Source organism: Lates calcarifer, linkage group LG15 (genome assembly GCF_001640805.2).
Source record: "Lates calcarifer isolate ASB-BC8 linkage group LG15, TLL_Latcal_v3, whole genome shotgun sequence".
NCBI classification, from domain to species: Eukaryota; Metazoa; Chordata; class Actinopteri; family Centropomidae; genus Lates; species Lates calcarifer.
The window spans coordinates 28,459,795-28,475,376 of record NC_066847.1 but is presented as its reverse complement, the minus strand read 5'-3'; the positions used below and the strand labels follow the sequence as shown (position 1 = coordinate 28,475,376).

Here is a 15,582-nt window from a genome sequence, read left to right as displayed (position 1 = left end):
CAAAATCTGCAGAAATCTTGAAGGAAAACCTGATACAGTCTGCAAGAAACCTGCAAGGTATTTTGAATTTTAGATCACTTTGTAGAGATGTGTTACAACTTTGACATTAAAGGGTTGTTGAAAAAGTCACTACTTTGACTCAATGTTGTAAACACAAAACTCCCAACGGAAGCTAATGTCTTTTATAAGCACCATATTCTTCTTGCACAGGGCAAAGCTCCAAGCTATTAAGCAAGCAAGATGTGTGTTGAAGCAATATGCAGTATAATTGACAGTTGGAGATGTGCACAGGAGGTGTTAGCAAAAATATGATCAGCATCACATTTCGTAACCCTGTCCTGGCTTGCATATATCATTATGTGATGATGTGTGAATCTCAATGCGCCAATTACTTATCGGTCATGGATATTGTTAGCATTTGTGTGGTTTTGCTCAGACATATTCTCTTTGTTTCATCTCCAAATAGTGATACTGATGACCTGAGCCAGTGCTTCTAATGGTTGTGTTAATTGCTGCTTTGGTCCCCCATCTCATTAGCCTTCAGGAGCTTTACTGTTGCTGTTTCCTTGTTAACATTGTAATCTGTCACTGAGTAGTCAAGGACAAGATGTGAGGCAAAGGAAGCGGATACAAGTGCATTTATCGAATGGATTGCAGCTAGGTTTGAATGTGGAGGAGGGAACTGGCACTAGCTTAATCAAAGTGGGCAAACTTTAGCTGACATGTTTCATTTAAGGTTTAGGTTCATGGTGCCTTCAAAGGGCTCAACCATGATTTCAGACATCACTCAACTCTACAGATCACTAAAGCTGCTATGACAGTAACCTCCAGGTTTAATAGTGATCTTAGAGCTAGTGAGGGCAACTTCTGAAACAGCTTTTAATATCTCAGCTATTGGTGTTTGTTGACCTTTTATCTGCCAAGTGTACCCAGACCTCTGTATTTATTTTACTCATATATATCAGCCTTGACTTGATGAAGCAACACCCATGCCTGCCTGTAATGTATGACAGGAATAAAGAGTAGTTTAAATAACACTGTACTGTAGGTAATAGCATTGTTTAAGTGATATAACCTGAATGATTATGGATTCACTGCAGCAATTTTATCCAAGCGTTTCTTTTATTATACTACAGTGGTTCAAATTCTTTAGGAGTCAGAGATCATTGTTGTGGTGTTTCTCATAAATTTTAATAGTGCACTTTCACTGTCAGAGTTCATCCACTCAGGTCTTTCTCAGTCAGTTTGAAGTGTGGGTGTATAAGTGGCTCTGTCTTGACCCCATTGATCAGACATCATTCTCTGCTCCATTGCTGAAGCCCACATGAGCTGAATGGAATAAAAGAGAACTCCTATTATTGCCTGTTAGATAAAAACAGTGTGCCTCTTTGTCACTACAGACATCATCATTTTAAATGGAAAAGCTTGAGGTGCTCAGGGTATTACAGCAGATGTTTTAGAAGGGCATCAAATACCTCACAGCAGATCCACAGCTCTGATAGATTACTTCTGAAGTTTTTATCATCACTGTAGGGCCGTAGCATTGTAAAAAATTAAACTTGGGAATGGCTTGCATGCTGATTCTGGTATGTGCTTTGAAAGAACAGGCGGGTCCAGTCTGTACATTAGGTCGTGAGTTGTAGGCTCTCCAGTTCCCTGTACGTGCTCTCCCACAGTCATTATTCTCACAGTCAGTACTCCTCCCACAGAGATCTCAGTGGTGATAGTTTGCACGACTGCCCTGTTGATAGTAAGAGCTGGATGTCCAAGATAATCTTTTTCTACAATGCAGTAAAAGTGAAAAATGAAAAATAAATGAGTACACAAATAAGTCTGAGATGCTCTATTTCCTGCCCCTCTGACTCTCAAGTTTGACCCACAGTTCCTTGTTTATGTGTAATGTGATGTTTTCCTTGTAAGAACAAGATCCTGTTTAAAAAACAGGCTGACAAGAGTAATTTGAAAAAACTGTAAAACATGCAACTGCGCCCCAAGTGTTTCTTGATTTATTCCAATTAAAATTTTGAATAGCAGGTTAAAGTGGCACTGCAGTCATCCTCTGTGCAGCTATGAACTTCTTCAATTATTATCTACATCAATCCTCCACAGATTTGGAGAAGGTCATCTCATGCAATTATTTCTTTTTTCAGTCACCTGTAATTTCCTTTACACCTTCCTTTCATTCTTACAGTCTATACAGAGACCTGTAACATGGGCTCCATTAAAATATAATATGATGGCTTGTCATTTGAGTATATTTTGCACTGCGGTTGCTAGGCTGCCTCAAACTCTTACGTAGAAACCCACAAACAAATGAGACAGATGAGAGGTCAATAGAGATACATTAAAGCTCAGCACATCCTTATCATCAGTTTAAGTTCTTCTGTGACTTGAATCAGCAGATGTGGAACTTTATATATTACATGTTTGTGCTATTTTTACTGATCCCTATTTGCAACTACACCAAGTGTATTATAACACTAACCTGAGGTGTTTCATTGGAGATTTTGGAATAAAGATTGAGAAACCTAGAGGTACATTGGTGTCTCAGAAGTCATATGAGGTTGACTGACTCAGGATGTTTTCACTAACAGCCAACACTGACTTATGCATGATTTCTCTAAAATAATTTGATCAGTTTGTTTCCATGTGAATTTCAATTGTGCTGGCTAATAGGATTTAATATAAAACAAGAATTTTGATGTTACTTATTTTAATAAAATATTTATTGTTAATATATTACAATATATAGTAATATTGTTCTTGTTACAAACACTAGCAGCAATTTAACGTTAGTGTGTGTATTGTGCCACCCGTGCCAACACATCCATTCATAAACGCTGCATTCCTGCTGGTCACGTGACCGACGCTCTGTCTAATCACGTTGCTCAAATGGTGTGACGCAGGAGATTCAAAGTTTGGCATCAACGTTTTTTGCTCAGAGACTGTGGTACTGTTTTCATCTGCGGCTTAAGCTTTGGAAAAGCTTATAAAAGTTAGCTATCTCAATGTTCTCATACGAGTGAAGTGGGTTTTCACTACCAGAATGGAAGGTAAAGTCATCGGACCGGGTCCATACCGGGCGACGAAGCTGGTGAGTGTGTTGGTAACGTTAGCACGGCATGGTTAAATTTGATGTTAAAATCCTTACCCTAACTTTTAATGGTAAGAGTGCAGATGTGTAAGGTTTCTTTCATGTGTCGCCGCAGATTTATCGTAGATTGTGTTGATATCCTCTTGACACATAAGCAGGTTAAAAGCGATAACGTACTTTCAAAAGTTTAAAATTAATTACGTTAATTAGCTAACGGTTAGGCTGCATGTGTCCTCTTATTTACTCAGTTGGGGAGCTAAAACGTTATAAGTTTTGTCTTCATTCAAAAAAAGAAAGCACAACTAGCACAAAAACGATATTCTCGCTGGCAACTTTATTGAAACAAAACATGGCTCTGTGCCGACAGCGAGTGGACTTTAATGTTCCATGTTGTTGTAACTGTACCGTTTTATATCACCCATGCAAGCATAAGTTTAGACTAAAATTGACTGCATTACTAACTATCTATTCAGTACTACTGTGCTCTCTGTGTTAACATAAGTACATAAATACTTTATGTACTTCATAATAAAAGCTCCTTTTCTATATAAAACGCATCAAACTAAACATACTAATACTGTCAGTTTTTTTCATGTGCAGCTCACTGGCTGTGACTTGGAATATTTAACCCCTTTCAGCCATAGTAATTCCCTGCACACATTATTGCAGAGTCATATATTGAATTTATGTTTTTGTTGTAACACACAGTGTCCTAATACTTGGAACGTACACCAGTCTGTAACTGTATTTATCAAAGTGAAATCTTTAATATCAGCAAGTTAATTAACACATCCTGTGTGACTTCATTTGTGACAATTTGACTTGAAGAGAAGCACATAGGTTACTAATAATAGTAAGGATGGCTCTGTTGTATTTAACTGCCCTTTTAAGATGTGACAATGAACCAGAGTAGACAATATCATGACCGTAAAACTGAAGCAGCCATCATTCATTTTATTGTTTACACCTGTTCTTTTCCTACTGTGGCATGTCAGAATATCTAGAGTGAAAAAAGCCTAACACTCAACACCAAGTCAATAAGAGGTACAAAGTTTGCTAGTGCTCTCGAGAAACAATAATAGCCGTAGAATATTTTTGACAAGGTACTGAAGCCAGTCCTATTCTTTATCCTTTCTGTTATAGCTTTCAGTGTATCTTATTTAGCTACAGTATGTCCTTTTTAGTTTTCTATCTGTCCTGTTAAGCCAATGTGTATTGTCATTATGCCATGTGATATTAAACAGAAGATGAAAAACTTGCAGATATTATTAGAGTTTATTCTCAACAAAGGTTAAAAGTACACAATAGTGAATGTATAATTTATGGTTTAAAAAAATCCCTAAAGCCACCACTGTTTTTCTCCAAAAACAAACCCTAGAAACCATTCCACCTCCTGCACCTACACAAACATATTCTACTCTTTTTTTTTCTTTTTTTCCAATTGAAGACCACTCCTGTCTTTTTTCCAGTGAAAAGGACAGGAGTGGTCCTCCTGTCCTTGGGTCTACACAAACCTATTCTACTTTTTTTTTTTTTTTTTTTTTCCAATTGAAGACCACTCCTGTCCTTTTTCCAGTGATCTCAAGGCCGGACTCTTGGCTTGTACTTGTCTCAGATTTTTACTCCCATCACATGTTGCTCTCTTTTCAAGATTCATACCAGCCAGTGAGCAGCAGTTGCTACATACAGTTTGATGCTCTCCTGAGTTTTAATGACCTTGTGTATCATGATTCTGTTTCTCTCTCTGTCTCTCTCTCTCCATCTCTCTGCTTTAATCTGTTTTGTTCAATTTTCTCCAACCCATCTGGGTACTTTGTGATACCCACTTTGCAACATCCAAAGTGTTATTAAGAGATAATGTTCTATTTGTCATTATACACACTGCCTGTGTTTTTTGTGACTAGAGTAGATGAGCTGTTTCAGGGCAGCCTTGGTATGTTTTTAACAATGCAGTTTTCCATACTGGTGTTTGGTGTTTGCGATTAGAAAAACATGTACTGTATTTTTATTTTTTTTATTCCAGACAGCTGTATATTTTTGTCCTTTGTCACTCACATTATGTTGTATTCATGTGTCCCTTTCTGACCATAACTACAAAAATGTCCTAATCAGCCCTAATAACATTGAAATCAGGAACTCGCTGAATACATGAAATGCTGTTATCTTGACTGATTGCAACACTCACTAAATATGCTGGTTTACAGAGTATCTTTGGAAATAAGTGTATCTGATTTCTTTTAGATCCCGCAACATTCCCCACAGCTCACTCTTATATCTCTCCTTGTTACACAGTGGAATGAAACCATTAAACTCTTCAGAGGAGGCATGCCGCTGAGAAGGCACTGGGCGCACTTTCGCTACTATGATTGCAGTTTCACGGGATCCGAGGCTGTGGATTACCTGCATGAGCTTCTGAGACGCAACTACAACTTTGGGCCTGAAGTGACACGCTACCAAACCCTCCAGCTGCTCCGGAAGTTCCTCAAGGCCCATGTCATTGAAGACATCAAAGGACGCCACGGGACAGAAGACTTTGAAGACAATAGCCATCTGTACAGGTATTTCTTTGTCATGTTATGCTGTTATTGTCACTTGTCACTTGAAACACCTCAAGGCATTGTTGCTGTTTCTTCAGAGCATGCCCTTTTCCTCCTCCGGCTGAGCCCCGTGCTCTTTGTTTGTCTCTCCAGGTTCCCCACACTCTCTCCTCTGAAGTCTTTTCCATCAAGGCCTCTGTTGAGAGACAGTTGTGACCTGCCCAGACTCATCCGCTGGGACGACTACGAAGAACTGCCTCAGCAGGAAAACATTGCACCCCTCAAATCTGCTGTCATGGTGAGAGAGAGACAGAGATGCTTCGGCCCCTCCTGTGTTTGCTTTGATGCATGCAGTGCGTGAAGTGTGTAAGGTTATGCAAACTTAATAGAAAACAAATGGCAAGATAAGGTGCTTTAATTAAAGTTACACACAAAAATTGAGAAGAATGTTTGTATTGTAAAGCAGCTGAAGAGTCCAACATAGAAATACTCCCTCAGAGTTTTCAGTTTTTGTTCGGGCTTATTTGTTTTGTTAGACAGCATTACATTTGGTTCTAGGATGGCTCTAGTAATTTCTCCACCACACGTGGAGAAAAAATGTTTGAAAGCCCACACCTTACAAGGTATTTCATTACTGTTAAACATGAATTGTTGTATAGTGTGAAATTTACAATAGAGTTAACAAACAAAATCAATGTATCACTATCTCTGACACTGAAAAAAATGTTTTACAAGGTTTCACATTGGCAGGTTTTATTGCATTACATTTTATTTGAATATATTACAACGATGTTTTATTGTTTTATTGCACTGAATGGGTTTTTTTCCTGTTCCCTTGGTGTAAATTTTCATTCTTTTTTGGCCAGACTTCCGATTTGTGGAATAAAAGACACAGCGTAGCTATTGGCGATGTGCATGAATGCAAGCTCATACGCAGGAAGGAGATTACTCCAAAACAAGTGGACCACATCTGGAAATCCATGACAGTTGCACAGTATGTAACTCTTTTAATTCTTATGGTACACTTTCACACTTTTTTTTTTCCCCTCTATCCCACTTTGATGCAAAGTCTTCTGTTTTAAGTTTACAGAGAGTGCTGGGCCTAAAGTCTTTGGATGGAGTGTTAAACCCCTCACATGTGAACGGCAAACACATTGTTCACAATGTGTTCAGTATTAATAAGGCGGGAATAGTCATATTGGAGAACAAAGCCGGTATGATGCATTAATTCATAATTGGAAGAACAACTTTGTTTCTTTGTTGCAACTTTAAATTGACTATGACTAAATGAATATTAAGACTCACTTATTTTGTTTTCCATCTCCAGAGGACATGCCTTATTGGGTGGTATCAGCAATGAAGTGCCTCGCCAACTGTGAGTATACATTTTATTCTAAAAAAATGTCATTTACCATCTCCTTAGGGATTGGTTCAGCATCTGTTTTGGGGACTGGGACTACATCGGATACAAGTACCTGAAGGATATGAGTAAAACTTTTAAATGACAAGAATCCAGTCTGCAAACTTGAGCTAAAGACTATCTTCCTCAGTTGATGTGTGAATCTATAAGCTTCTTGTTCATGTGTCATTAAATCCATTAACTGATCATCAGAAAAATAATCAGCCACTGTTCTTAAAAAAAGGTTAAGTATTCAAGTAATTTTTAAAGCAAATGCCAAATATTACTTGGCTTTAGCTTGTAATTTTTGCAGAATTGTTGTTCTTAGTGTTATGAGAAATATTATTTTTGGATTTTGGATTGTTAGTTGAACAAAACAGGCAAGTTGATGACACTATCATATTAGATTTATCATTAGTTGCAGCCATAGTGGGTGCAAATATACCATAAAATCATTGCTTATTTATGTGCATGCATTTAACATTAAGTGGGGTCAACTGTACTGTCATTGTTCCTCAGTCCTTGTGATTGTTTTTCATGCCTTGTGAAGAGCACAAAGAAGAGCTGTATCTGTCTTTTTTTTTTTTTTTTTTTTTTTCTCAGGGCCTAATGGCAATGAAACCAAACAGCCAGTGTACCCGGGCTTTGAGAGGGATGTTCTGAAAACAGTAGGGGATTATTTTCAGAGACTCAAAGAACCCCTGCTGACTTTCCATCTATATGAAGTCTTTGTCAACATTCTCAGTGAGTACTTCACCATGTGCATCCTCTACTTATATTTGTGCACTACTACAGATAAACATTACCTAGGCTGTATGCCCTCAGGAGCCACACTCTCATCATATCTGTGCAGGTCTGCTGCAGGAGCAGGAGGTAGCCACCGAGGCTCTTCAAGTCAGCAGTCTCTTACTGCCGCCAGCCAACCGAAGACGCCTCCAGCTTTTACTGCGCCTCATGGCGCGGGTTTGCCAGAATCCCCACCTGCCTCCACTAAATGACACCATCACTACACGCACACTGGTAAAAATTCCCTTTTCATTCACTTACTCATTTACATGTGTTTGTGCTAGTTTCTATTGCTACTTTGAGTAAACAATGTAATGCAAATATGATAGTGCTGCAGTTAACACTACCTTTATAAAGCTTGTGAGATAAAACATTATTAATACTGTGTAAGAGTACGTAATTACGTAATTTCCCCGAGGGAGTACGTAATTTCCCTGAGGGAGTCAAAGCCAAAGGGATCAATGAAGTCTGTCTAAGTCTAAGTGAGAGGTTTTTAGGCCATAGTTACAGATGCTTACACAATGCTCTGACAGTCTCCAAGGGGGGACAAGAAAAACATGCAGGCCCTGAGGCAGAGAGAAGCTGTGGGAAATATTTATCCAAAATCTTTACGATCTTTAAGTCAGTGGGATGCTTAGCCACATTTTCAGGAGTACAATTGTTTCTCCCTAAAGAAAATGTGGTTTGGTATATGGGATGGTCAGAATCTGCACATGTAGTTGACATAGCAAGACACAGCAAAGTGCTTCTCCTATGTGACTTTTACAAACATGGATGAATTTGGAAACAGGCCCTGCAGAATGTATACTGTGCACCAAATTCATGGTTACAACTTATTCCAGCACAATATTGATTACACAAACATATGGGTTTTAAGTTAACAATTGTCAGTGCCATCATCTTTGAAGAACTGAGGCACCTCAGTTCTGATGGTGATTAACTTAATGATGGATAATTTGATATACTTGTATGAGCAGGAGGTAAAAACACTGAACAGCTGTTACGTGTGGGAGAAGGTTTTCATAATGCTTCTTTTGTTACTTGTTTTTCTCCTCTCTACCTGACTCAACACATTTAGTATACTACGGATAATGTGAACTGTACTCATGCAAACATGATGTATTCAGGGAACATTTCATGTTCACTGCAGACTTCCCTTGCACTGCTCTCTCCACAGTATCATGACACAGTAGAAAATACTATCCAGGGAATACTACAAGGCACACTCCTCCGGGGAAATAGGCTAATTTGTAACACTTTGTTCACTATATAGACAGACGATGCTGTAGAAGTTAAAAAAAAAAAAAAAAAAACGTAATTGCTGTCAAAAATCAGCGACTACAGTGTGTGACCTACATCAAGATACTTGGTTTTCCATCCTGCACTGTTGTCCAGCAAAACGTGCATATTATATTTGAGCATGGAGGTTCTCTCTTGACCTTGGGAACAGATACCCATAAAAATATGCATTTTTACTGAATATTTTTTTATATATATATTCTCTCTCTCTCTCTCTCTCTCTCTCTCTCTCTCTCTCTCTCTCTCTCTCTCTATGATCTTTTTCTTTGGTGGCTCAGACTATATTAAATATGCATTTGCCCTCTAGATAATGCTACCAGTATCAAAACAGTCCTAAAGTTTTGCAAATGTGGTGTTGGGTTGAGGGCTGTCACTATGGATTTGGATATTGACAGATGTTTTTACATTTCTTTTGTAGTCCTGTGTCAAATGTCTGTCTGATTTAAAAAATGAAGTCAAGCTTATCCTGATCCTCATCCTGCCATTTTAGTAAAACCTATTTCACAAAAGATTTTATGTTATCACGGTCTGATGATTAAGTTGCAGCTTTGCAGAAAGTACATCTAGTTGCGGAACATTTCTCATTTCTGTCTCTTATGAAGCAGTGCATTCGTGTTATTTTTTTCTTTCTCAGCCTTGTAACGAAAAAATGGGCCTAGATATCACCTTTGTCCTTCTCTCAAGCTCTGTTTTAATCAATAACTACCGATAATCACTCTGAGTCCTCACTCTGCTCCATGCTGTGTTCATTGTGTGCTGTTGGCTGGTGTTGTTCTGAACTGCTGGGAAAAAAAAGACGGCCTCCTGTTTGTCATCAACAAGAAAAAGATAGAGAGTTTTTATTTTTTAAACTACAGTACATTTGATCTCCTCTTCTTTCATCAGCAATATTGCATGTTGATACAATCAGAGTTAGTGTTTCATGTCGTCTCATCATCATCCCATCTTGATCAGGGAAAAAAAGGTTGCTGATGAATGAAGATATTAAATCATAGTTTTTGTTAAATTAACACTTGACAGATGCTCATCATATTGTGTACACCCCCAATATTAGTCTAATGAAAATAGTTAATGTATAGTGTGGCTGGAAGTTGGTTTCTAACCCATCCCTTGTTGTGGTCTGTCCAGATGGTGCAAATGTTCTCTCACTGCGTTCTGGGCTCAGTAGATGAGATGGACTTGGATGAGCTGCTGGCCACCAAACTGGTGACCTTCATGATGGAACACCACAACACCATCTTCCAAGTGCCCACCAAGCTGCGTTGCCAGGTTGAGGAGCACCTGTCCCATCTCAAAAGAGTTCAGGTCAGTACTCTCTGTTGAGTTACAAATTAAACAAGCTTGCATTGGTCTTTGCTCTTTCCATATGTACCAAGCCATATCTATGCCTCAGCAGTGATAAAAATGTGTCAGATTGGTTCCATCATCTTGCCAAGCACTAAGTGTAGAAATGTGGTCCAGTCACTGGTACATTTAGATATTAATTAAAATCCAGAAATTACATTCATTTCTGTGTTAATGTGAGTGGACACCGCTTGTCTCAGTAGCTTGAGGCTCTAAATGTCCTGTCACTGTGTTTAGCTGTGGATTTAGTTTCCATCTGGCAAAATTACATCTTGGGATTTGCTTCTGTGATAAACTGAGATCTGTGAAAGAGAACTGCAACAGCTGCATCATTGTGGGTTAATCATGGGATGAAATCAAATTCACTGTATGAAAAGATGAGAGGCTCTAACCATGGAGGCAGGTACATATATTTTAGTTTAAAGATCAATAATTCGAAATGAAAATCTAAATCTGTTATTTGACAACAATACTGTCACTGCTGTACTGAAGTCTGGCGTTCCAGGATCTGGATTGTGTCTGTTGCTATGGGAAACACTATAGATGACAGAAACAAGGCCACAGTCCATAGGGTTTTTATCCATTTTCAGTTCCCATTGCTTCAAGGCAAACATGTTTTTCTCACTGTAACCCTGTAATAACTGTAGTTGCATTTCTTTAAATAAAAAATGGATTTGTGATCTCTTTTCCCTCCAGCATGTGCTGTCAAAATTCTCAACAGAAAACAATTATCTGTGGGCCAACAGAGGCACTTGTGACATTTCAGCATATGAGGCCTTATTCACAAAGGATGACATCGTACCACTAGGAGTCCTCCTAAGCGACACTAAAAGGTCCTAACTAAGAGTCTCCACTCAAGAGCGGTTCAGAAATCTGCCAAGAGCAACTTAAGTTGAGCAGTGTGTGTCAGTGAATGTGAAAACAATCATTAATGCTCAGGGGCACAAGAACATTAAGATAGATAGGTAGATACATAGGATAGAATTAATGAATTGTCAAACAAATTGGGATCTGAGGAGCTTTTTTGCTTTGATGAATAATTCTGACAGATGGTTGAGGCTGAAATTGTCAGCACTGTAAAATAATTTTTTCTGATGTTCATGTAGCACAGGACTGTGCATACCATCATCCCCTGTGTTACCGGATTGGTATGATTTGTTTGTGAGTCCACTGAATCCTGATTAAATATCCACCATCAAAATATAGTTTCCAAAGTTCATTATCATTGTGATGAGGCACACTACCTGCAGGACATTACTACCTGTCAGTAGGTCTTAGTCACAGAGGAGTTCTCTGGGCTGCATCTAACTTCTCACAGGTTTTAGACCTACTTCTAGTGCTAAAAGTGAATTACTCCCAGACCAGGAGACTCTGCAGTTTTACAGTTAGGATTGACACATCCCTTATTTTCTCCTAACTCAGCTGGTTAGGGGCTACTTTGAGCCTTAAGATGTTTAGTGAATGAGGGCTTTTGTTTTATTCCTCTGTGCACAGTAGGTTCACATTGATGTGTTTTAATTTTGGCCTGCACATCAGAAAATGTAGAACACAGACTGTATTGACAGTTAGTGCTCTACATTGTTTGGCCTACAAACGAAGACCTGATTGATTTTACCAATGAGTGCAACAGTTGATGAATAAGCTGCCATATCCCATGTTGTGATTGGGGTAAAAAATCTGCTTTATTTATTGCTGTAGATGAGTTTTGAACTGTATATATATATATTGTGTGTGTGTGTGTCACGCCAATGTACAGTCAGACAGATGGTTGTCAATTTTAAATCCAGTATTCCTAATGGAAATCCATTTCCTTTGTGTCTTCCATCAGATCAAATATGCAGGTTCAGATACAGACTTCAGCGCATCTCCAGCTTTTTGTAAACAGATCAGTAGGGTGGAGTCTGAGGAGCAGAAGGTTATAGGTACCCAGACACCCCTGCAGGAGCTGCTGGAGGGCCTGATTGCAGATAAAGAACTTCCTGCCAAAGACAAAAGAAAAAGGCTTAAACAGGTATGCCCTAAGCTGTTTTTGAAAGGATACATGTCAAAATGGAAACTCCACACCGAAGACTGTAAGCATTTATTTGTACCTTCACTGGGACTTTAATCTTCATTGGAAGTAGTAGTTTGTGGACTCCTAAGATGTCTACTTATGAACCCTCACAGGATTAAAGTTAAGTAATCCAACGTAAGAGGTTTTTTTTCTGTAATTGTTTTATTTGAAGGGTTTTTGAGGTCTTAAGAGGTCAAATATGGAGTATAAAAAAATACCATAAAATATACACATTTTTGTGTAATAGAAAAAGTAAAGGTCTAAGGACGATATTTGATGGAGAACCAAAATCCTAGAAGAATGTCTCTGTCTTTGGTGTACATATACTGCACAGTAAAGATGTATAAACTTCCCTTTTCAGTTCCAGAGGTCGTACCCAGAAGTCTACCACAATCGATTTCCCACTGAGGAAAGCAAAGCTGCTGTGATACCTGAGAAAACCCCTCGACTCAAACCTCATCTCATGTTTTTCAACCTCAAGAAACCCTTCCAGCCTTTTCAGAGGAGCTGGAGTTTTAGGGCTTGATCTGCCACCACTGACATATCTACACTTTAGGCTGTATGTGCATCTCACCTTCAGTGTCTTGAGACAAGGAGGAATGTGGCTGTAATGGTGCTGGCCACAGATTTGGTACTCTTGGTTAACCACTACGATTTGTATTTAAAAAACAATGAATTTGACTTTGTAGCACTGTTAAACTAGAGACATTTAAAGGGTCAGTTCACTCAAATAGCATAATAATTATAAGGGATTTCCCACTCCCTGTGGTTTGTAGCCATATAGTTTGGTTGTAGCTGTGGAACATTTGCAAGTATTTTCTGACCTCTAATACTATATACCATGAATGTGGATGGTTTAACTGACCCCTTAAGAAATACATTTGTACTTATTATTGCTAGAAAACTTGAACAAATTATAGGAGCCACTGATGTTTCTTAAAATGAACTCTAATTGTCCTAAAATTGTGTATTGGTACATTTTCCTACTTCTAAAATGCTGTATGTTAGAAAAGTCTTATATAGAGTGTCCCTGAGAGCTCAACACACTGCAGCCTAAGAATACACATGCAACTAGACTACGGCTGCCCCCTAAAAGTCAATGAGTCGATGCATCCATCGAGAGAGATCATTACACTTGTTTTTTGGAGCTGCCTGTACATCCACAGAGCAATGCATGAGTAACAGTGTGGCAGGCTGTAAACTTTATAACTAAGGCTTGTCTCGAAATAAAATACACAAAACTAACTGACAGAGTGGGGAAGTGATGGAAATGGAGGGCAGGACTAATTTCTGTTGACCACCTGCCTACCAAGAATTGCATGCCTGTTTTGGAAACGTGCACAGCTAAAGCAGAAACTAACAGTGCTACACCAAGTTAACACTGTCAGCAACCCAGCAGGAGAGCCACTTAGGTGGAGTAGGATTTCTTATCTGAGCTATGACATACTCCAACTTTATGTCTATATGAAAAAAAGAAAAGAATAGTTGAATCTTCATATTGAACAGTCAAATCTGATTCCATGGATAAAATCAGATCGGGCATAGCTGAAAAATAGACAAAACACAAGCAAATTGCAAGTATTCTGTATTTGCAGTTCATTTCTGTATTTTTTTTTTCTTTCTTTTCTTTTTCTTTTTTTTTTTTTTTGTTTTGTTTTGTTTACACTTTACTTTTTTCCCCTGAATGCTGCAGCTGTGTTGTCGGCTGAGTGAAAATATATTTGTATTTTGCTTGTGTTTTGTCTTATTTGCATGCATTTTCTTAAGCTGTGGTGTGTTGCGTTCTCAAGACCACCGAATTAAAAAGCAGAATTTAAAGTAGCTAATTGAATGAAATGCATTTCAGAGGTATTAATGGCTTATGAGATGTTAACATTATAGATGTGTGAAATGTTAATGATCAAAGTGCATCATTCTCCTAAAAGATCAATATACACCTCTATTGTACTGTATAGTGTACTGCATGTGCAGTGTTGGTTCTAATTGGCTTTCAAACATGTAATTTCATGAGCTTGACTCTTGTAATGCAAAGATTCATTTCATGACCAATTTTCAGTATTGAATGGTCATTATGATGCTGGATACATAAATATATGTTTGTGTTTGTCAGCTAAACAGTCACTTAATGGCAATGAACATATCAAGGGTTTGCCCAGAAAGAGGTAGAGTGTATGTGACATGTTACATAAATAAGAAGCTTTAGTTGCGCCTCAGCTGATAATTGCATTTGTAACTAAAGCACAAATCATAACATGGGGGAAAACGGAGGAGAGAATCAAAACAAGTATATAATGTGCTGTAAACTGTCACAGGCCTTTCTCTCTAAACCCTTCCTATAACTTACTTGATTACTGTATGCACTGCATACACTGCACTCTTAACTCATTTCATTTTTATACTTGTTGGTTTTATTCTGTATATAAGAACTATTTTCTGGTTTGGTACCATATTTCAGTGTCTCACATACTCTCCTGTCTGTTGTCAATGTATTCGTCATCATTTTCTGTTACCTGCTGCTCTCTCTTGTCAATCAGGTTGTTTTTCACTTAATTTGAGACTTAGAATTGTTTTTTTGTTTTTTGTTTTTTTGTTTTGTTTTGTTTTTTTATAATGATTAAGTTCTGATATTTCTGTTTGGTTTTTCATAAATGCTCTTGAACAAAAGCAATAATGCTGGAATAACTGTTACACTTGAATTGCTGCTCTGTGCTGGAAAAATTCATCAGGATAAAAGTGAATTCACGTCGATGCTGATTTTCATATTAAAAAAAACTGCACTGTAATTTGCAAATGCTGCAGTGTCTTCTCTCTGAGGTGGTTATTGATTGGGATGTTAAAGCAGCAAAAACATGTGCACATTTAACTTTTTCCTCAGATAAGTCCTAAAGGACCAAAGAGCGAGTTGACCTGCAGTTGTCTCTTCTTTCTTAATCTTCTCTTTTTTTGATGTATGCACACAGAAAAAAGCTCTCAAATGATGGTAATCAAAGTGAATGATAGAGATTATATAAATCTACAGGGAAGCAGAGAGACAGTGAAATGTTTAGCTGCAGTTAGGAGGAGAAATGCT

At 38.1% G+C, this 15,582-nt stretch overlaps 1 protein-coding gene across 1 annotated transcript; it reads left to right on the top strand.

Annotated features, from left to right (window-relative positions):
- Positions 1–2,910: 2,910 nt before the first annotated feature.
- LOC108887871 (DEP domain-containing protein 1B) lies at positions 2,911–15,295 on the top strand. The gene is made up of 11 exons (XM_018683535.2): positions 2,911–3,094; positions 5,387–5,652; positions 5,785–5,929; positions 6,498–6,625; positions 6,715–6,845; positions 6,959–7,006; positions 7,634–7,774; positions 7,884–8,050; positions 10,244–10,420; positions 12,288–12,470; positions 12,874–15,295. Exons 1-11 carry the CDS (start codon positions 3,047–3,049, stop codon positions 13,036–13,038), a joined length of 1,599 nt encoding a protein of 532 aa, XP_018539051.1. The 5' UTR covers positions 2,911–3,046; the 3' UTR covers positions 13,039–15,295.
- Positions 15,296–15,582: the final 287 nt, after the last annotated feature.